This window comes from Pseudonaja textilis, chromosome 6 (assembly GCF_049901715.1).
Source record: "Pseudonaja textilis isolate UNSWEBS1 chromosome 6, rPseTex1.2, whole genome shotgun sequence".
In the NCBI taxonomy this organism is placed as follows: Eukaryota; Metazoa; Chordata; class Lepidosauria; order Squamata; family Elapidae; genus Pseudonaja; species Pseudonaja textilis.
In genome coordinates this window covers 24,379,000-24,402,963 of record NC_141995.1, presented here as the reverse complement: position 1 = coordinate 24,402,963, position 23,964 = coordinate 24,379,000, and the positions used below count along the sequence as shown (strand labels likewise).

Here is a 23,964-nt window from a genome sequence, read left to right as displayed (position 1 = left end):
ACCACTAGCTATGAAACTATCTGAAATTTTAATTTATGACTCAGTTTTGCTCACTACCAAAGGCTTATTAGCTTAGGAGGCTAGGCAATAGCTGTCATACCAGAACAAATGGTTTGTCACTTTATGATTTAATAGAAGAGGCCCCTGAACAGCAATGCCTAAGTAACTGCCAACATGTGACTCTCCTATAGTCAAGCACTTTATATCTCCAAGTGACTTTTTCCTTTCTGTCTTTTAATTTACCTTAGAAGGTATCCTCTAATGGATACAGAACAATAAGCAGCCTTCCAAACAAGATGTTTCATTTAAAGCTAAAAATGTCTTAGATTTTAAGTTGTGATGAACCACGTCAAGGTCCTGGCCCTGGGTCCACCTCATGACAAATCATCTATAACATGATTAGAGACCTGGACATATCAATGTCTGTCTCACCCCCAATCCTAAACAAGGTCATTTTCTAAGTGAAACAAAAAGATCACTTAAATGGTGCTCTTTTAAATGTTCCTGGAATGTTTTATGACCACAAATATATTTCTGCAGGCGATGTATTCTGCTATTTTAGGTATAGAAGCACTGGCGTAGGACAAAAGAGCATTACTTACTCATTATAAGAAAATCAAATGTATATGGTATCTAAAGAGAAAGCAAAACAGTAAGCATTTACAACTGAGTACTTTAATTGGATATTTGCCTCTTTGATCAGGGAAAAAAAACAAGTAAAATGGGTGGGTGAAGAAGTATTAGAGGGGAGAAATAAAGGGGGCAATGAAGAGCAACTCTCTACAAAATAGATGTCTTATGATTGATCACTTCACTTCTAGTAAAGGCAAGACTTACTTCCATGATAGCCTGGAGGTAATATGCCTACAAACATACTCACGACATCGTTTCAAAATTCCAAAAGTATCCACCAGCTCTAAGATTGCCTGCTCCAGGTCTAGTTCTATAAACTATGCCTTCTACAATTAGATGGTACTTTTTCAAGTATAATCCTTCCCCTTTGAGTTGGCTTAATCTTAGTCCCAGCAATTCTTGGGAAATGGTATGGATGAGTATCTATTACAATTAATAGAATAACAATTATAATGTATTTCTAATTCCAAAGCTGGATTTCAAAAGAAGCTATACACCAAAGTATAGTTAAAGGTAGACTGTAATCCTGTCCCTCATTGTGCTAATATGTGTGATTTTATTTAAAGGAAATAACTTTGAAATGTAGGCTTCAATAAAACATGGAAATACAACTGTCAAATGTACAGTCTGGATTCTGAAGTACCAGGGCAGCTGAGATAAAAGGACTTAACTCAAAATACATAATGGAAAAGCTAAGGGAGTTGCATAAAGACATCTATTTTTGCTTTATTGATTGTACTAAAGATTTTATCAATATAGTCTACAATGAACTATGGACAGAACTCAACATTTAATGTTTAACATCTACATAAAGTCACTGGGACAGATCATCTGATAGCACAAAATTAGGCAGCACAATATGTAGACAACACCCAATGGAATATCACAATCTTGACCAGACAAGAAATGTGATGATCCTGATCCAGTTCCTGGAATCTGGATTTGTGGGGAAAGGCTCAGATCTAATTTCATCAAGATGGAGTGACAAAAAAAATCAACATATTTTAAGTATATGTTATCTTTCACTCTGGATAAGTCCATTCGCCTTTAGTCAGAGCTCAAAATATGTAGGTTCTCTGGAATTAACAGTTCCTAGAGAAGGATAGGAAGATGTTATGGCCAAAAGGACTTTTATACAATTGCATCAGATATATTGGGTTTGCTCATGATCACTCACATCCACACCACCTTGTATTTAGATCATTGCAACTATTTAGGAACATTCAAAAGCTGCAGATAGTTTAGTACACAGTGGTTTAGGTAATTATGGGCACATTCATGTTTATTCATATAGAATTACTTCTGTAGGAGCAACGTGGCAGTTAATTAATTTCCAGGTGCAGCTTAAGGTGCTAGTTTTTACCTTGAAATTCTTAGATGTTTAGGGCCTTGTTTTCAGTGAGACACCCTACTCCAGATTGATCAGACGAACGAGTGAATTCAGGAAAGAAAGCTTGCTCTCCACAAAAGGAATGTCATCAACAGAGACTCCAGCATAGAGCCTTCTTAATAAAGGCCTTCATCTCCTGGAGAAGCCTGTCTTTATAGATATCTGGATCAACTCCTCCTTTATCACCTTTTGTAAAGCTGAAAAATGTAGCATTGGAGAACAAGATGGGAAAACATACTATCATTGAAATGCAGGGACACTGGCAGGATGTAATAGTTGGGGGATTGTTCTTTTGTTATTGTTTTTAATCCTATTTATTTGATTATTGTAACTGCTCAGAATTTCATAGTGAAATGGCATATAAAACACAGTAAATGGTCGAGAATTGACATGATATGGATGGATTAGGAATTGGGAAAGGACATTGATGAGATAGGTATCATGCCAAACACCTGGACTGACCACAATCCTGTAATATGAAATGGAAAAGAAAGAAGAGAAGTGGGAGATGGACCTTTAACAGAAGCCTACTAAAAAAAAAAGAATATGCACAAATGCTGGAAAAAGAATTAAAAGTAGTTTTTTGAGATCAATTTGAGAGAGCAAACAACATTACAAAATTTGTGGGACACAACAAAAGCTTACATAAGGGACCTAACGATAGCCTATGCAGCAAAAAGAAATAAAGAAAGGAAGAAACAACAGATGGTATGGCAGGAGAAATTGAAGGAACTGGAAGCCAAAATGCAGAAAGACCCTCACAATGAGAAAATTAGAAGAGAAGGGGATATAGTGAAAAAGGAAATGAATATAAGGTTACAAGAGGAAATGGCCCGGAAACTCAAATTGGTGAAACAAAATTATTTCGAGAATGCAAACAAGCCAGGTAGGTGGCTGGTACATAAACTGAAAAAAAGAACAAAAAAAAATAATAATACACGTGCTGCCAAGATGAGAATGGGAGCTGGATAAAAAGAAAACCATTGCCCAAAAGTTCTTTTCTCATCTTTATGCCCAGGAACAAGGATCAGAAGAAGATATTACATAATATCTAAAATATAGGGATCTACCCATAATATCAAACACTGTAAGGGAAATTTTGAACAATAAAATTACCATGAAAGAACTGAAAGATGCAATTGGAAAACAAAAAACTAATAAAACACCAGGGCCGGATGGAATTCCTGTGGAGTTTTACAAAGAAATTCAGAACCCACTAGAAGAAATAATGTTAGATCTGTACAACAAAGCGCTTGGGCAGGCAAAAATACCAAAGACATGGACAGAGGTGCTTATAACATTTATACCAAAGGAACATACAGACCTCCAGCAGATTAAAAATTACAGACCAATATCACTTTTGAACGTAGATTGTAAGATCATGGCCACAATAATGACTGAGATTTTAAAAACAATACTAAGTGAAATCATTCATCCTGACCAAAATGGATTTCTCCCAAACAGACAGATAAGAGACAATACAAGATTGATCATGGATGTCCTAGAATACCATGAGACCCATTTAGAGAAACCAATGGCATTGATATTTCTGGATGCGCAGAAAGCATTCGATAATTTAAATTGGCAATTCCTTCCCCCCCCCAAAAAAAACCTGAGTAGGATGCAATTTGGCAAAAAAATTGTACGGTTCATTAAAACAATATATAATACACAAACTGCAAAAGTGATATTGAATGGAGAAACAACAGATGATTTGAATATAAACCAAGGAGTAAGGCAGGGATGCCCATTAGACCCACTTTTATTATATATACTATCAACAGAAGTACTGCTGATCCAAATTAGGCAGAATCTGGAGATAAAAGGATTGATTACTGAAATAGAAGAATACAAAGTCCAAGCTTTCGCAGATAATATGGCATTTATTATAGAAGATCCAATAGAGACGGGTAGTATACTAATTTGTGAAATAGAAGAATTTGGAATGGTAGCAGGACTAAAAATTTATAATAAAGAAAAGATGAAAATAATAACTAAAAATCTTACCAAGAGTCAAAATGAAGAATTGGAACATGAACTAGGGACGCAAATAGCAAAAAAAGTAAAGTATTTAGGAGTTTGCATCACAGCGAAATGCTCTTCCATAAAGAAGGATAATTATGATAAAATAATATTACAAATACAAAAAGATCTGGGTAATTGGGCCAAAATAAAACTCTCATTATTGGGACGGATAATGACTATAAAAATGATATACTACCCAAACTCTTATTTTTTGTTTCAAACGGTGCTGGTAAAATTGGGGAATTTTTTTTTGATGATTTGAATAAAAGAATAGCGAAATTTATATGGCTAAGGAAAAATCCCGGATAAAATGTAAACTTTTACAAGATAGTAGACACAAAGGTTTTGGACTTCCGGATTTTGAACTATATTACTAGGTGGCAGTTACAACATGGCTTAAAGATTGGATTAACCTCGACAACAAAAGAATATCAGCAATAGAGGGCCATGACTCCAGTTGGGATGGCATGCATTCCTTTGGGGAAGAGAAAAATAGACGCCATACCTATTTTTAGAGACATCAGGTCAGGGATATTATACTGTATGTTTGGGACAAAATAAAAAAGAAACCACTATATGAAAATACCAACCTGGCTGTCGATGATGAAAGTAATGATATACCCAAACACACTAGATTTAAATAAGATGATAAAATATAAAGAACTCTTAGATGAGAAAGGGGAACTAAAAACTCAACAGCAATTAAAGGCACAAGAAATGGATATAGGATGGTGACCATATCTCCAAATACAAACACGGTATAAAAAGGATCAGGAACAATTTGGCTTTTATAGAACTCAACAAGAATTAGATAAAATTATGCAAGGGACTGAGAAACAAATGATTAGTAAAATGTACAATTATTTATTAGAATATAAAATGGAAGAAGAAACAGTAAAAGAAAATATGATAATCTGGGCCAAAAATTCTGGATATGGAATTGATTTGGAACAATGGGAAAATTATGGCAGGTAAAATATAAATTAATGTTGTCAGTTGAATACAAGGAGTACCTTTATAAAATGTTCTACCACTGGCACCTCCCCCCAGGGAGGCTAGACAAGATGTTTCCCAGTATATTGGAAAAGTATTGGAGATGTAATTACATATGTGGTGGAACTGTCCCCAAGCCTAGAAATATTAGCTTAAAATTAAAATATGGTTGGAAGAAATAACGAGACAAAGAATTGAATTAAGACCTGAATTGTTTTTATTAGGTATAATAGGATTAAAAGTTAGTAGGAACTTCCAATATATCATACTCCATATAGTAACTGCTGCCAGAATCTCATATGCTCAAAACTGGAAACAAGACACTATCCCCTCCGAGACAGCAATAATAAAAATGATCCTCGAACGCGCTGAAATGGACAGGCTAATGATGATATTAAAATATAAAAAAGAGATAGAGTACTATAAGATATGAAATGTTGGTATGAGTGGTTGGAAAGAAGACACAAAGGTGTCAATTGACAGCAAAAATGAGAAAGTGTTAATTAATGATGCATATATGTATATTCATGTATATATATGTTAATAGTTTTATAAATTAGATCGAAAAATAAGAATATAAGTGAATAAGAATGGAGAAGTAATTGATATAGTTTTAGACTTTATTAATTAGTGTGAACACCATTATGGAATCATTGTAAAAAGTGGAAATTGTTTTTTTTTAAATGTTTAAATGTTGAAGAAATAAATTTATTTTTTAAAAAAGGAACTTCAAACCATCTTATTTGCCTATTCAAAACATGAAGGATAAACAGGTAGTAAAAGTTATAACATATTATAGGGAAAACTAAATAATTCAAAATTAGGAAAGAAGTATTGAAATATTGTACATTGTCATCTTATTTATTTAAATTATATACATAATATGTCATGAGAAACTCTGGACTAGAAGAAACAAACTAGAATTAAAATTTCTTAGAAAAACATCAGCAACTTCAGATATACCTTTTGAGGAATGAAAGTAAGGAGGATTTAAGGAATCTCTTGTTTAAAGTGAATGAGATCAGTTTAAAAAAATTGTTTCAACAGATAATACTGTGTAATAGTGTAACAATTCTGGCTTCTTTTGTCTTTAACACCATCTTCCTGGACTTGCAGCCCCTGCAGTAGTTGAAGAACAGGTGAGAGTTGTGGCCAGGGAGACCTTTGCACAACTTCATCTGATATACCCATTTCCTGGATCAGGAAGCCTTTCAGACTGACACATGCCCTAGTTTACTTCATAGCTCAACTACTGCAACATACTTTACCTGGGGTTAATTTTTGAAGACCACCTGGAAGCTTCAGCTCGTACGGAATGCAGAGTTATGAACATCAATAGGCATACTTTGGTATGCCGATGTAATATCTCTGCTTCATGAGCTGCCCAGTTTGCTTTCAGGTGTGATTCAAGGTCTGGTCATTATCTACAAGCCCTACATGGCATAAGGCCCAGCTACTAGAGGGAGAATCTATTTTCCTTTGTAGGTGCCCAGACAAATTCATTCTTGCAGTGTTGACATGCTCCAGATTCCTTTGACTAAGTAGCATCATTATCAAGACCCAGAAGTATGCTTTCTCTTTAGCAGTACCTTTCTCTAGAATAAGATTCCACCTGAGATCCAGAGGGCCCTATTTTGTGGTTGTTTAAAAGAGCCATGAAGACCTGGCTCTTAACCCAGACCTTTGGCAAGGGAAAGTGACATTCCTTGCTTCATTCATTCTAGTCTATTGTTCTTGTCATCTATTATCAGTTTTATTGCAATTTCCTTCTTTGATTGTTGTGAGCCACGCAGAGTCATTGGCATGTGGAAGACATACTTCGAGGTGGTTGATCATAAATGCCCCCCACTGCCCCCCCTCTGTAGTTGGATCGCAGCATTCACTGGTATTTATGTTCCCTCTCTCTCTCTCTCTCTCTCTCTCTCTCTGTGTGTGTAGATATGTATGTGATTATAAGCTGCCCATAGTTAGCCTATGGTAAGATGAGCAGCCAATAAATGTTATAAATAAATATTTAAATAGTAATAATAATACACCAAATGAAGTACTATCTTGATGTGGTTGTGGGGTTGCTTGCTCAGAAGAGAAACCAGAGGTTTTACTACATTGGACAGGTCTCATCAGAGGTGCCACATGAAGAGTGACTCTCCCATCAACAATAGTACCAATAGTAGTATGTGCCTTGGGGGGCAATCCAAAACATCTGGAGCACCACTTGAACACCATTTGGCATTGACAAAATCACTATTAGTCAATTGAAAAAGGCAGCTTTACTTGCAACAACTTGCATCCTGAGATGATAGCTTTAACACCACAACACCATCTGCCTATCCTAGGTCTAAACATCTGGGTGACTATGCAACCAACCATAATAATAATAACAAGTAATAAGAAATGAAGGAGCTAATGTGCTCTGAGACTTTAGAATTTAAACAGAAAAGCACCTGTCACGTAACACTCCAGACTTAAGAATTGCCAGTAAGGTCTGGAACTGCTGGTACGAATGGATGGAACAAAGATTGAGTAAACAATAAAAGGAAAAAGAAAATAGGTTATAATAGTGGTAGTGACTAGATATATATATATATTTGCACAAGAAGTAATTGTATAGAGGGTATAAAATAAGGTCCCACAAACTGTCGAGGACGGAACAGTTTTTAGTTGTCTTCTGAATTCTCTTTTCCACTTTTTCTTCTTTATTTCTTTTTTCTCTTTCACATTTATGAATGTGTGGTTTGTCTATTTTAATTGTAAAATTAATAAAGTTTATTTAAAAAAAAAAGAATTGCCAATAAGGAAGACAAAAAAAGTCTGGATGGTGGGCATAGTTGTAGACCGCAGGATAGAGGAGAAAGAATTAGAAAAGATAACAAAATACAAAACCTGCTAATAGAAATAGACCAACTATGGCAAAGGAAAGCAACAGTAATAGCAATACGTGTCTTGGATGTAATCCCAAAACAACTAAAGCACCACTTGTATACTATTGGCGTTGACAAAATGACCGTTGACCAATTGCAAAAGGCAGCTTCACTCTGAACAGCTTGCATTCTGCAGCAACACCATCTAATATCCACATCTGCCGATCTCAGGTCCTTGGGAAGGTTTCAGTAAGAGGATAAGGATGCCAAGTCTAGCCTGAACATCTGGCTCACTGTGTGATCAACCATAATAATAATTTTATATATAAAATTGTGCAGTCACACTTACGTCCATTTTTGAGGCATTTTCCAATATGTTTTTAGCTCTGCATAAATTAGAAAGGAAGAATGTCTATCAAACTGAACTCTCTGTTATGGCACCCTAAAAATAAGGATGGGGGCAACTATTTACTTCTTCAATGCCAACAATCAACAACTAGGATAAACATACCAGCTTTGAAGTTCCAGAATTGTTCTAGCAAACAAAGCTGTCCACAAGCAATAGCAAATAAACATTGAAATAAACTAAGTGCCAAAATGGAGACTTGCTATAGTTGATTTCTGTCAAAGAAAATCAAGTATACAAATGGAGCAGAAAATGCATAGATGCTAAACTTTTATTATTAAACTTAATAATGTAAAACATTGAAAGAATAGAACGAATAAAGCTATAGCCTTATTGCAGAGATCAGGCAGTATTTTTTTTTCTTTTTCATAAAAATAACTTTTATATTGGAAATAGAAACAAGATTTTAGCATTAGTTTTTTGTGGTAAATGAGTAATGGGATACAAAAAAAACCATGTGTGTGTGTGTGTGTGCGTGAGTGACTGACTCTTATAGCATCAACCAATTTAAAGGCCAAATAAACCTTTTTTGGAAATATTTCTATTTGTAATTGGCTAATATACAAGATGTCAATATGAATATATTATTTTTAATTAAGCTTTTAAACAACAATGCAACTAGCAGCCCCATATTACTCATTTTATAATAAATTCTCTAGCTATACGTATAGAGAAACCCACCTACTGGCTTTCTTTCTTCATTTACATATCTGTGCAGGCCTATTCTTTTTTCTTCCAAGCCCCTTTGCCCTTTCAATCATGCAGCATATTACTCCACTGTCAGTGCAAAGCAGTTCCTAACAACGGGGAACCCAGCTGGGATAGGAAGAGGGCAGCAGGCTCATGCATTAACATAATAATCCAACTGTGTTCCCATAGGCCCTTAGGGCAGACAGCATATTAGGTAGGCCTCCTGTGCAGACCCAAGTGGAAGCTGCCTTATCACCTGCCTATCAACCTGTGGCAGTTATAGCCAACTCAATAGCACCAGCTCCTGCCAAGCTGTGGTGCCCAATTACCTTGCTACAAAGGATAGAAAGCTATTTTTCCCCACATCTGTTTAATGTACCTGATGCATTTCCTTATTTATGATTTGAATTTCTGCATAGTTTCCAGAGGGATTGACTCACTGCCATTTTAACTTTTGAAAGTCTAGACGATGAGGCAGAAATGAGTCCTCAACATCAAATTCCCAACTCAAAGTATTCCTTTCAAAATGTTATCTTTCAGCTGCTCGCCTCCCAATAACAGTGAGACAGTCTTAAAAAGACTGACATACCAAAGAGAGCCACTGTACCATAGGTCGCAATACCTTGTTTCAAAAAAAAAAAAAAATCAACTGTTTCGAGCCAAACCAGTAAAAAAAATGCTTGTTTTGTATATAATAAAGTTTTGTATAAGAGCAATTCTTCAACACGATAAAGTACATCAGAAAGCGTAAATCAGCCTTCCTCATTTTCTGCAGCCCCAACAATTACTAATAATTAAGTGACAATTAAAAACAGTGTGTGTTACATTCTATCAGTGTTTATTATTTTAAAGGAATTTTAAAAGCCAGAAGTAAAAGTGTGCTCAGCTCCAGGTATATTATGTTCTTAAATAACAGGTTTAAGTTTAATGCGTTCTCTTTTATAAATAGTACTAGATATCAACTATGTGATGGGAAATACTAAAGGAACACAATTTATGCAAAAAAGCTTAAAGTAATATAGGCTGGAATAAATATGCTAACTTCACTATGGCACGTAATAGGGCCCTTTCAGCTAGCTAGTCAGAGTATTTGCTCCCTCCAAAAGTTTGCCTCTAACATACTTCTTCTGTCTCTCTAGCGCTGAACAACTTCTTTGTTCATTTCCATGAATCATTTAATAAATTCTCAGTCCTTTATTTATATCAATTTTATTTGTGTATAGTCACTTTTGGCTCATAAACATTTAGATATAGATTATTAATTTGAAGATATTTTTAAAGAACTTGATAATATTGTCTCAATTTAATATATACGATCAGGTAAAGGAATCCAGGGGTTATGCTGCTTATTAAAAAAAAATTCAAAATGGGCAAACTCAAGAGAAAAACATAACCCTTTTTGCCAAAGGAATGAACAAACATAGTAATGGAAGGTTGTTGTTTTTTTAAGAAAAAGAAACTGCAAACAGACAATACAGTTCTAGGGAGGGTTACTCACAAATTAATTTCACTGTATTAAGATATGAATTACATGCTCTTTTTAAGCACTAGAGAAAAACCTAAAATTGCCTTTACTTAGAATACAATCTAAGGTCTACAAATATCCACAGCATGAATAACTTGACATCAAACCTGTGTCTTTTCACTATCACAATATGAAATTCAAAAAGTGCTGTTGTTACTTGTCCATAGTAAATGAATGATCAAAAATGTTTCCAACATAGGTAACGTTTATCCAGAATAGATGACCCTACTCAGATTCTTGGCCCCTCTGATCAGATCTATCAAAGATATTTATTGATCAAGTTTATTTCCCTTGTATGAAATAATTCAAGGCAACATATGGAACTTTGGATTTTGGTTCATTGACTCTGTTTGTACAACATGAATGACCCAGCCAACACTCTTTCTCAATTCCGTAGCGTCATTTTTGTGTGCTGCGCAACCTGGCAAGGGGTGGTTATATCTTTGTGCAGAAGTGTTTTTTCCCCCCAACCCTCCCAGCCACCATAAAAATGGCGATAAAACTTTCACTTCCCTTTTCATCTGCTGTTCTTTTGTTTCCCTCTAGAGCAAGGATTTCTAAATCTTTTGCCATCACACCTCCCTTTTAGATAATCTTAATATAAACACCTCCTCCAAAAATCCAAATGAATACCAAAAGGAACATAAATAAATAATGAAAACAATACAACTTTGAGAAAGGTGGATTGGGAGGAGATATACCTCACAGTTTGAGATAACCTGCTCTAGAGAATTAAAAAGAAATCTACAGAGGTATAACTAACACTGCCAAATTAGTTGAGAGGAACCTAAGTCATCTCCATTATTTCTGTCCCCCCTTCCATTCTTCCTGGGGACATAAAAACTTCTAAGGAAGCAATAGTCACTTCAGGAGATTATAGAGGGAGAAAATAGTCTCCAATAAGTGGTTACTTTTGTTTCATACAAATCTACAGGTGTTTAGGTCTAAACCAAACTTTCCTGGGTTAAGTGGGTAAATAATGCAAGTTACAATTTGCACACCATCTTTGTGTGTGTAAACGATACATTTTCAGTAAGTTCACATTCCATACAGGGAAATAGCAGAAACACTGAAATAAGAATAAAAATACTAATTCAGAATCTAAATTGTTTTTGACAGCTTTTAAGAAGAGAAATGGGTAGTGTTGGGCATCTGAAGAAACTCTCCAGGGTATACCCGTGCTTTACAGAAGTCTATATAGCCATCTGAGACCCCTTCAGAAACCTACACACAGTTGGAAGAAACAGCAAAGCTCTTTGAACTTATTTGAGATCAACAAAATGCTAATTTTTGATGAAACAAGATTCTACTTACAAATAATTTTCAGTCACAGACATATATTTTAAAAACTGTGATGGAATTGCCTTCCCATTTAGTCTTTAGTATATTAAACAATTATTCAATATTGTTCAATATACGAGGATCTCTATAAGACAATGGGGTCAACAGATATTCTATGTATTCTACAATACAAGAATAAAAGCATACTTAATTTTTGTATGCCTTTAAATATATTTTATTTTCAGGGTTAAAAAAATCAGCTACCAAAAATGAGAGATCCTCACAGAAGTTTGAATTTACATTGTAAATGTTTCTAGCATGCTAATATTCACAACTCTCAAGAAACATTCTGGAGCCAGCTCACAAAATGACAGCAAGAAATGTCCAAAATTCAGCAGAATTCTCAAAATTCTGCCAAACAGGGAAAGAATGAGTTAATCGAGACTAATTTGGGTGTGGCTAAAGCATACATAAACCATACACCAAAAATACTTTGGAATGCAGGATTGTAAAAAATATCACCTGCCACATAAACTTGATTTCATACTTTAAAACTACTCTAAATTAAGAATCTATTAGAATAATTAGCTGTCAAAAGTATAGATATTTTGAAAGTACTGATGTATAATGTTTTTGGAATCAATATGTGGCTGACAAGATGCCTATTGTCCCAAAGCGTTGAGGTATTTGAAACATGCACTATTCTTATGCTAAATTGTTGTTGCTGCTGCTGTTTATTACTATGTTAATAGAATAATGAACCTAGATTCTTTACTAATGATAAAAATAACGTATCATCAACACTAAGCCCCTCTTATGCTGCACTACTGACTATGAACAAATTTGAAGCCAATTCAGGCATGTTAGGAAGACATAAATAGCCATATTCTATTTGTTTGGTCCCAGAGGACCACAAGTATGTATGAACCAAGGATCTAAAATCCCTGACTCTAGTTTATTTTACTAGTTTATTTTACATAGTTCCTCAGGTTTAGCCATAATATGGACAATAGTTTATGAGAGCAGAACTGAAAGCTTCAAATTCCTTCTTCACTACCCTGGAAGAGAATAATATGGAGGGTTAAAAACCTGAGATTGGATCTTTCATTGGATTCTTCTTCTGTCCTGGTCACTTTTTACAGAGGCACGATTGAGAGCGTTTTAACAAACTGCATCATTGTTTGGTTTGGTGGCTGCAATGCCTTAGATAGAAAGTCCATGCAGAGAGGGGTGAGGACAGCCGAGAAGATTATAGAAAGCTCGCTTCCTGTTATTCAGTGTACTACTTATAAGCACTATGTGCTTAGACCTTAAAGCATTGTTTGAGCCATACACACCCACTTCACGGTCTGTTTCTGTTGCTCTCCTCTGGGAGGAGTTTTCGAAGTAACTGTCTGGTAAACTCCCTAGATTAGTTTTTCTCACCATGTACATGCATACATCCGAACTAGACTGTGTTGTTTCTCCATGTCATATAATATATGTGGATATATGCATAATTTTGTATTTATTTATTTAGTCATGCTTTTATAGTGTATATTGGAGGAAGAGACCCTTTGAGAACTGTATGCAATTAAATTTCATTTTAATGTATGCCAATTAGTGTACATTTAAAGTGACAATAAAGTTATTCTAAGTCTATACATACGCATTGAGGCAGTAGAGAACCATAGTTGCCAATTACATCTGAACCAGCCAAATATGTGCATGATAGTTTTAGAAGTTAGGTTTAATGTATTTTTTTTTCTGTAGAAGACAAAGTTAGAATAGAATATCTGATAAAGAAATAAAACTTTGCTTTCATACCTAAGCTTTGCTTTGTTGTCAAATAACAAATGCTACTAATATGATATAAAGCTAAGTATTTTGGGCTGGCATTGGGAAAACCCAGGTTCCAATCCATCCTCAGCCACAGAAGCTCACTGAGACTTAGCCAATCACTCCCTCTGAGGCCAAGGATTGTTTTGGTTGGGGAAATTGAAAGGAGAACTTTACATAGGCCCCATGAGCTCCTGAAAGACGGGTGAATTATGAATGGGTCATCTTTTTTCCATTGTGCCATCCAAAAGCCAACTTTTGCTACAGAAACTGTTGATTAAAAATGATTCCCCAAATACTATTGAAATCAACTGCTCAGACTGATGATTATGATGAAAGTGGAAGCCACAGATTCACAGTCCCCCATTCCTGCTGAAGTGTATATACAGTAGATATGAAATATGCATTCACTTGTAACTCTTGGTTACAAACATAACAAGAAAGAGCTGAATATTCTAAGTGATGCATGCCAGAAAGAAGAAAGCAAGAACTACTTCCTACAAACTTGAGAAATTAAACAGCAGAAAAATACTTATATAATAGTCTAGGAAGAGGGTACAAAAAAACAACTTTGACCTCAGCAAAGAATAAGATTTCTCAAGGCCAAAATCAATCTTGAAAAAATAGCTCAAAGGCTAAATTAACTGAAAGAACTCTTGTGGTTATCTCAGTGACTGAGATTATCCCAAACCAACTTAACTCCTCCTATTGGTAATTATATACAAATAAAACCAAGCAATGATGAAATTTTAAAATTATCAACTGTCAATTTATACCCAAAGGTTTCAGACATTGATTGTAAAAACAGAGGCTTAACATCAGGCATGCTTTCAGTAATGATCAGTCCATTCTCTTTTCCTTTAGTGCCGCTAAGTGAGAGTGAGAGAGCAAAAAAGGAAATGGTAAGGCTGTCAAGTTGGAAACAGATAAATCAATTATGTTCTTTAAATTACTCCAGAGGACTGTCCTCCTGGGGTTTAAAAATGTCTGCTTACTCAAAATTGTCCCTTAAAATTGCTCAACATGTATCAGAGGCAATAAATTGCAAATGCAATTTCATCATGAACACAACCACTCATGCCCACCCCCATGCACTTACATTCAGATCAAAGAACATTAACATTACTTTATATAAAAGAAAGGGAAGTTGCAGTCGTTAAAATGCAAACAACTGGCCTACTAATGAGACCCATGATAACAAAGGCTGAATATAATGGAGCCAAAAGGAGAGGTTTCAGTCTTGGACAATACATATGTTCACTTAAAGACTGTGAATGCACTTGTTTTGTTCATCCCCCTCTTATTTACATCTTATATTAAGAAAACAACATAATCAGATTTAGACTTTAGGCTGACCATCTACTTAATATTTTAATCAGAAATAGTGCTTGGAGGAAACAGCAGATAAGCTACATGAGCAGTCACAGATTTAGGGGATTTTCCAACTAAATTCATTCTGTGTATTTTTTTTAAATATAAAATTGCAGAGTATCCTAACCGACATATGCAGTTTGACTATCATGGAGTAATATACAGTAGAAAAGGATGCCTGCTTGCTATCATTAACCTATTTTATTCACAAATACACTAGATTTTCAATCTTAACAAAAGGGTTAATTAGGGATACAATTTTTCACAGACTGCCGGTAACGGGCATGACACACACTATGTGCCCATCAGTAATTCTCAGGTACCTTTGATCTCAGCCCCAAATGATTGCAGTTGCCTACTATACCCTGACCCCCGGGACACTCTTAGAACCAGACATCTGGCTACTTTGTTGTTGTAGACTAATCTTATCCCACAAGAGCACAAGAAATGACACCAGGCAAGGACGCTCCTGGCAAGGGAAAAAACAGTGCGGTATTAGCAGACCGTGCAACTGAGTTGGCATTATCACAACTGACTTCACATTTTTACAGGCTGGAATCATATGGTCTGCTTATGCTCTGTAGCAGTTTTGCTTTAACAACATAGGGGAAAGGAATAGCCTCCTACAATGTACCTATAAAAAGGATAGAATATGCTCAGCAGTATGGAAGAAAAGTGTGAAAAAAAAGAATAACAATTTTTTAAAATGTAATTTTATGTAATATTCTTCCATTTGTTTTACAATATTGATTTATTTTTCTTTGGTTGATGTGCCCCTTTTCTTCTTGCAGCTGCAAATGAAGAATTCCTAATTTGGTAAGTGGGGGATACCGGAATAGTTACTGTAATTCCATTTCAGGTCTACTTTGCTTCACTTATCATTACAATTTTCACACAAAAAGGAGTTTTTTTTTCTTGCAGTTATTGGCCATATATTGTTTTTTTATATTGATTAAAGAATATCTAGGATCTTGTTGCCTAAAAAATTCGCCATATGCATTAAAGTCACAGACAGTGCCTATGTTAATCGCAATCATAATTAAAATTGGAATGACAGGCAGGGACTTTTAAATATTGGCTCCATATTTAATGAGGCCTTTCCCCCAAAGCAACCTTAGAATGCCTGATTAATCTGGATTTAAATAACTCCTTTTTCAATGGACTTTTATTGAAATCATTTGGATATGTAATTTCATTCCAAACATCAGTTCAATATGGTGCAGAATTTTATAAGATTTTCTACTTGGAGAAAAAACAGAAAATTTTTAGTGATAATCCTTTTGTTAACGTTTTGCTTATTGCTTTCAGATATATTGATTTTATACATTTCTATGATACCAATTAGAAACCATTAAAAAATCATTGTCCTGTGCACTGCTTCTCTGAAGTCCAATTTGCATGCTTGACAAAGTTACTTCTCTCTCCACATACTTCCTCTTATATGCAGGTCACTATATAAGCCAAATTCTAAACAACTGGTAATATTTCTATGATTAAATTTCTGCCTACTCCAGAATATCACCTTGTGCTCATGTAAAATCTACACAGGTCAGGAAGTTGTTTTGAACTTGGTGAAACAGACAGGCACCAGACTGGCAAATTTTCTTCCTGTATTTATTCAACTTATATGCAGAATATATAGTGATGGAAGCCGGACTGGAAAAAAATGAATTTGACTTCAAAATTGGAAAGCGAAGCATTAGTAACCTGTACTACTTGACAGCTGAAAATGCAAATGAATTGTAAGCTCTAATAATGAAAGCCAAGGAGCACTACAAAAATTTGACTAAGATAAAATATAAAGAAGACTAAAGTAATAAGAGGTCCAGCAAACAGCCTTAGAATTGATAAGGATACTGAAGTGTTGTATAGCTTCTGACTTTTATGATCAACTATCAACAGTAAAGAAACCAGCAGTCAAGAAATATGAAAACTAGAGTAGCAATAAAAAGTCTGGGAAAAGATTACACACACACACACACCTAGGCTTAGATGCATCACATAGAGAAAATATCTATTTATTTTAATTTTATTTTAATTTAGGATTTAATGTATCACCTGAACACATGACACACATTATATCTATACAGAAGTACAACATAACAAGTAGATTTTTTTTATCCCTAAAATAAAAAGACTAAAGACTGCTGATATTTGGATAACATGGAAATCCTAAAACTAATCAGTGATACCTTTTTTCTTTCTAGGCAGCTCAAGAAAGAATTATTTTTATTTAAGCTCTAACAAGCATGATATACATAGTAACCTGTTTAGAAAAAACTGGAGCAATTTTAATCCAGTTATGTCTAATTTCTCATTAAAAGTTCTTGCTCAAAAATTCTTAGATTTACCTCCATTATATGTGATCTAAACAAAAAATGCAAACAATAAATATTATTTGATGTACTATATTTATTGCACTTGCATTTATAAAAGGAAAAAATAAATGCTTTAATGATATGAACGCCTGTACTAACAAAAATATGAAGTACCATAGTTTACTGTTCTGTGTCTCTGTTCTCAGGAATACATTTAAGTCTATGTGGTGCTTGTTTTTGTTTTTAAACATTTAAAGATAATATAGTTGACAATGCAAATAGAACTACAGCTGCCTTGTAGTCTGCAAACACTCAAAGCGGTACTGAAAGTTTTCAGCAGAAGCCAGTCAACATTAGAAGCTTCCTTTTTCCAAGTTTGCCCCTTAAAAGAGTAAAGGACTTTGGAGCCCTTGGTGCTTTCTGAATTTGGTTATTTGCTTGTTGACATTTCATTACCTAATTAGATAACATCAGTGCTCTGACAATGTTACCTTGTGCACTGATGACGTTATCTTGTCAGGTAGTGAAACAATTGCAAGCGAATAACGAAGCTCAGAGAGTACAAGGACTTCATAGCACAATCCTAAGTTACAGGTATTCTCTCCTACTGGAACAAAAGGATTTCCTTGCCTTGTAAGACGCAGCTGTGTAAAAATGTGGACGTGGATTACTCAACTTAATAGGGAAGTTAACTTTTACGGGGAAAAAAATGCTGATAAATCTGCTCTGAGATGAAATAAACTATTACTATGATCATCACAACTGAAGTTCCTTGCCAATGCTTTCCTCAAGAATTCTGAAGTTTTACCTTAGTATACTCAGTTTTCAAGACTGACCATATATTAGGAGAACAATGCCAATGCAGCCAGGGCCATTAGCATCTCCACAGAAATCAGTTATTTCTCATTTCCATTGGTGTGCAAAAAGACTGGGCTCTGAAGTCCCTAATACCTCAGGTAGCACAGGTGTTCTCTGCTTGGAGCAGCTGGCATCTGCTAATTAAAAGCTCAAAGTAACATTTTTTCCATTTTTTTGAAGAAATTTAAACAAGTTCCTCTGCAAGTTCATCCTACAGTTAATACTGTTTGACATACTGCATCACTTTTTTCCTTTCCCAACTAACAGCTAGAACTGCCAAGATAGTGAGATGATTAGGTTATAAGAAACATTAATTTTAAAAAAATAGGTTCAAAAAGTGATAAGGAAATAATATACATTGACCTTAATTTCATAAAATGTATTGGTGGACATCTACTTTCTTTAAAAGTAAAATTAGTAGAAAATTAACACAAAAATAAAATTAATAAAATTTAAATAATGTATTTAGCACGGTTCATTAACAATTCTCACAATTTGCTGGATATTATGCAAAGTCACATATCATGGCTTTACCTATCAAAATGGCTAGATTCACATAACATATTAAGCCAATATCAAATATACTATATTATGGCTTAGTATAATGTATAAATCTAGCCATACACTTACTGGACAAAACAACTATATTCAGATGTTCACATGAATGTAGTAAATATTATTTTCTCCCTAAACAAATAAAGGAAATAAGTCTCAATGGGTTGAGGGGATGGGAAAAGCCATTTTGGGCTCAAGCCATTTTCTAAAGCGCCTGTAGGCCAGACAAGGAATAATGGATGGAAACTGAACAAGGAGAGATTTAACCTGGAAATAAGGAGAAAGTTTTTGACAGTGAGAACAATCAACCAATGGAACAGCTTGCCCTTGGAAGTTGTGGGAGCACCATCACTTGAGACTTTCAAGAAGAGATTGGACTGTCATTTGTCAGAAATGGTGTAGGGTCTCCCACTTGGGCAGTGAGTTGACTAGATGGCCTACAAGGTCCCTTCCAACTCTGATTATCTGTTATCTGTTAAGATTATCATGTTGGATGGAGTTAATGTGGAGAGGGAGATAGAGAGGACAAAGGAGAGTAGGAGGAAAGGGAGGAGAGGAAAGAGATGTTCAAAGCATAAAAAATACTAAAACAATACACAAAGTAGAAAGACAGATAACTAAGAAGGATAGAAAGCTGCAGCATAAACTATGTCATAATGACTAGCTTTAGCTGTATGTTATTTCCCTTTCTTAGTCCATGCCTTTAATTTCTTTCCACAGTCTAGATCAGTGGTCGCCAACCAGTGGGCCGGGGACCACTGGTGGTCCACGAGAAAATTTTGGTGGTCTGCAGAGAAATGTCACCTCTAAAGCACCCCCAAAGTAATTAATCCAGGCTGCGTGGGAATACAAGGCTCCGCCGCCCACATGGCCCACAGGAACACAAGACGCTGCCCACAAGGAACACAAGACTTCACCCACAAGAAACACAAGATACCACCCACATGGGCCACGGGAACACTTGTCTTGCGAACAACATGAGGTAGTGAGGGGAGGGGAAAAGGGCGGAGGGGAGGAACTTGCCCCACGCATCTTGCCTGGCCACTGGGCTACTTCTTTCCGCTTCTTTCTTCTTTTGCTTTTGGCTGCATGCAAGGAAAGCAGCAAAAGAAATGAGTCTTTCTCTACCAGAAATGAGTCTTTGGGACCCTGCAAGGCATCCTGCTCCAAGAGGCTGTGCTGGCATGGGAAGTCTCACAAAGACTCATTTCTGGCAGAGTTTGAGGGAGAGAAAGAAAGACTTCTGCTGCTTTCCTTGCAGGAAGCCAAAAGTCTCTCTCTCTCTCCCCTTGAGAATGAGCTGGAGATGGTTTCCTGCGATCCCATGTAAAGAATGATCAATCGGTAGGAAAATTGAGAGGGGGGGAATTTTCCCACAGACTTTTTTGGGGATTTTCTCAGGGTCTCTGGTCCACGGGATTTAAAATTATAAGTTTGGGGGTCCCTGAGGTCCAAAAGGTTGGCGACCCCTGGTCTAGATAGTGCCGTTTTCCCTAAAGAGGTTATATATGTGCTTTTATATGTAACTCTAAAGAAAATTAACCAGGGTTTGTTAACCATCAGGGAACAGTCCTGCAAGATGACAAAGAACCTGAAGATTATTCTTCCAATTTCTGCTTTTCTCTTTCAGGTTGTTTCAGCAGCTTCCTGGTTAGTACTCAGAATACCTTTAAGGACTAAAATCATCTCAGCATGGTCCTTGAACATTTACCATTAGTCTGGCTGCACAAATGGGGAAAGAATAGTCAAGAATGAAATGAGTCTCCTTCCTTTCTCCTTATCGCAGGTATGCCCTGGGAGGCTTCAGTCACAAGTTAATTAATACTTTTTTATCACTACAAAGGATAGAATTGTTTTATTATCAAGACTGCTCATTATATTCTCCATGGAATTATCCCATCTTTAAGAACTATGTATTTGGCAGCAAACAGCCTTACAAGAAAGAAATATGTGCAGATTTAACCATTTAGGTTTAACTGAGACTTGCCCTGGTGTATGTCATGCAACCTCCCTGGTGACCACAAAAGTACATCCTGACTAGAGGATTCTGAATACATCAACTAATGAAGGTTTCTACAAGAGTTGGAATATTGCTGTAGCCTTGAGTTCCAATATTTTATAGCTTTGTGCACACAGGTTGCACTCAGGCCAATCACAGTTTCCTCTCACAGGTATGTTGCAATACCGAAAATGCATCACAACAGACCTGTAAGCATGGGCATAAATAAAAACATTTCCAGTACACTTTAACTGATGTTTCAAGATAAACTGTTCCTCTAAGAAAATAGAGAAAATATTATCACAAAGAAATCAAAGCAGGTTAATAAACAAAACCTTTCTATATTATGAATTGATTTTATTCAAGAGCAGACTATTATAAAGATCCTGATCTTTGTGAACTCTTGTTTTTATCAAGAATGCAAAGGAGAAAAGAGATCAGCATATCTCCTGAACTATTCTTACACAATTTCAGAATCCACCATGTCCCCTATGAACTTGATATTTTATCCAGTCGTGATAAGTCTGTTAAAGCTATAATTTTAAATTTAAATGATGAGAGGTTTCATTTGATTTCCAAGCAGAGATAGAACCTTTTAAAAACATACTCCAGCTGCTGTGACCTTGGTCTATGACTTAAAAGTTCACATGCAATAATTTACTTTATCCCAAGGGACCTGCCAAGATTTCTCTTTTAAAATGGTTTAGTCTATCTTTATACAAATGGTTTTAGTGTATCTTTATACAAAGCAATACCATTTGAACTCTGAATAAGAAAAACTAAGAGGAAATTAATGTAAATTTAAAGGTGTAACCAAATCTACAGGGAAAGCCTTTCAAAGAATGTGGTGAAGCCATGTCAAACTTGAAAATAATTAGCAAATCATGCTGTCACTATTAGAAAGGAAGCAGAGGTAACTGGCCATTGATGACAGTACCCTACATCCAGGATCCTGTCATTGATTAAGAAGGACTTAAGCCCAAGGACAGGAGCAACTATTTTCAGTCAATTAGACTCACAGAGTCATACAACAAGCTCAGACATAACATATGAAACAAGAAATATTGATATGCTTCACAATTCTTCTATGTGAAGCTATTCACATTAACTCTACTTTTAAAAAGCTGCACCTTTCTTTGGGCTGTTAGATGAGAACACAGTAAAACAAGTGAATCAAAAACATTATAATTGCTCATTTACTTATTGAGAAAAATGATCCAAAGTTACATATTTGAGTGTGCAAAAGTATGTGAATCTCCTAAGATTATCAGTTCAGTTGAACATGAAGTTAAAGTTGTTTCAATCAACAGGATGAAAATTGGTACAAGTGTGGAAGATGTTGATGCTTACTAAGCAGAAAAAGATTGCAAAGCTATTTCCAAAGAGTTTAGATTCTGCCAGTCCATTGTCAGGCAGGTGGTATACAAATTAAGGCAATTCAGCTCCATTGTTACTTTGTTCAGGAGAAGTCAACCAACCCAGATCACACCAGGAGTGAAGTATGTAATACTCCAATACCCTCAAAGAATCCTAGCTTGTCCAGAAGGATACCATAGTCAATGAGGTCAAAAGTTGCTGTGAGATCCAAGAGGGCCAGAATGGTTGCATCACTGCCAAGGGTCATTCTCAAGCACATCTAGGAATTGGATAGCGACTAGGTATGCTGCTGATTTGTTCTTAAGAGTGCTTTGTCCAAGGTACATGACCTAGAACACAGCTGCTATTACTGGGTAGAAAGACCGCTAGAAACCATATTCTGAACACTTTCGTCACCTCACTTCCATTTTTGAGTTCATTCTACAGGAGATTTCTTTGTATATTTTTGACAGTTCAAAAGCTAAGGCCTACCCAATGATAGAATAAACTTAAGATTTTGGCTACAATCATCTGTGTCACAGCTATCCCAAAGGTACTTTTCCAAAAATCAACTCATCTTTCGGGAGGGGGGGTGTGTCTCCTTGAAAACATTTTGCTTCTCATCCAAGAAGCCTCTTCAGTTCTGTAAGACTGAACTAAAGAAGCTTCTTGGATGAGAAGTGAAATTTTTTCAAGAGGAAAAAAAACCAAGAAAATATTTTTGCCTTTTGGAAAAGCACCTTTGGGATTTAAGATTTTGGGGAAAAAAATCTAAATTTAAGAGAAGCAAAAACATAAAACCAAATAGAATATATGTCTGACAGAAGTGTGCAAGGAATGTAAAATCTACATTGTATGAATGTACGAAGCAAACATATTGTTCTCTATAAGTTCTGTTGCTCTATTCTAGACAAACTGTTTTTTTTTTAAACTGTGGGATTCATAATAACCTATCTGCTGCAGGTACTGTTAAGATACCAGAAACCAGAACAGATATTAAAATAGATATTAAACAGAAACCAGAACAGGTATTAAAACAGATATTAAACAGCTATTTAAAATGTATAGTATTTTTTTAAAAAAACATGTAATTAAAAAAAACAAATAATGAGAAAACAAAACATAAAAATCTTACCTCATTCCCCCCAACAGCTTTAGTTAAAATCACTGCTGAAGATACAGGCGGAGGCATACAGCCTACTGTCTGTAAACTAGAGAAGGATAAATGAATATAAATTTTATTTTTCTAATTAATCTCCAAATGTTCGATACAAAAGGGGTCATAGCTGTGTACTACTTGCTAAATGACTAATTTAAATATAAAATGACTTCTGAATCTTCTGCTTACAAATAGCTGATCAAATGTCTATGAATAACTTTATTATTTATTAGCAATTGTACACATTGGAAATCATATAGAAAATATTCCATTGGCAGAGAAAAATGACTGGAGCATTACTGAGGCTCAAGCTACAATTCCTGGACACTTTCACCATTCAAGTTTTATTGTCCTCAACTGTTCAATGGCCTCCAAATCTACTACATTGAGGAATGTATAATAATTCCTTTCTGGACATGATTCTAGACATCACAATAACTTCCTAGATAAACATATGACTTTCTTGTTTCCATTTCCAGAGAAATACTATATATAATAAAAAAGAATTCTACATTATTGTATTTTCATTAATCAATTATGCTACCCGTTTGGCTAGTTCTTGACATTTTTGTTGAGGTTGACACTTCTTACTTTTCCATTTTCTATGACTACTAGTTAGTTGAACACATTTACATATTAAATAAAATTCAAAGTTATGAGTAATAGTGCCTATAAGGGACTTCTCAAGTCACTATATTTTAAATGCAAGGTGCTTAAAAAGAAACC

At 35.3% G+C, this 23,964-nt stretch overlaps 1 protein-coding gene across 3 annotated transcripts in view; it reads right to left on the bottom strand.

Annotated features, from left to right (window-relative positions):
• SLC10A7 (solute carrier family 10 member 7) overlaps window positions 1-23,964 on the bottom strand; it is a 142,321-nt gene that overhangs the window by 112,095 nt on the left and 6,262 nt on the right. For all 3 annotated transcript variants that reach the window (XR_015744100.1, XM_026698123.2, XM_087936079.1), the window contains exon 4: window positions 23,215-23,290. Coding sequence is in view for 2 of the 3 variants with exons in the window: in XM_026698123.2 (XP_026553908.1) it covers window positions 23,215-23,290 (76 nt within the window). In the remaining variant the exon portion in view is untranslated. The remainder of the gene's footprint in view (window positions 1-23,214; window positions 23,291-23,964) is intronic.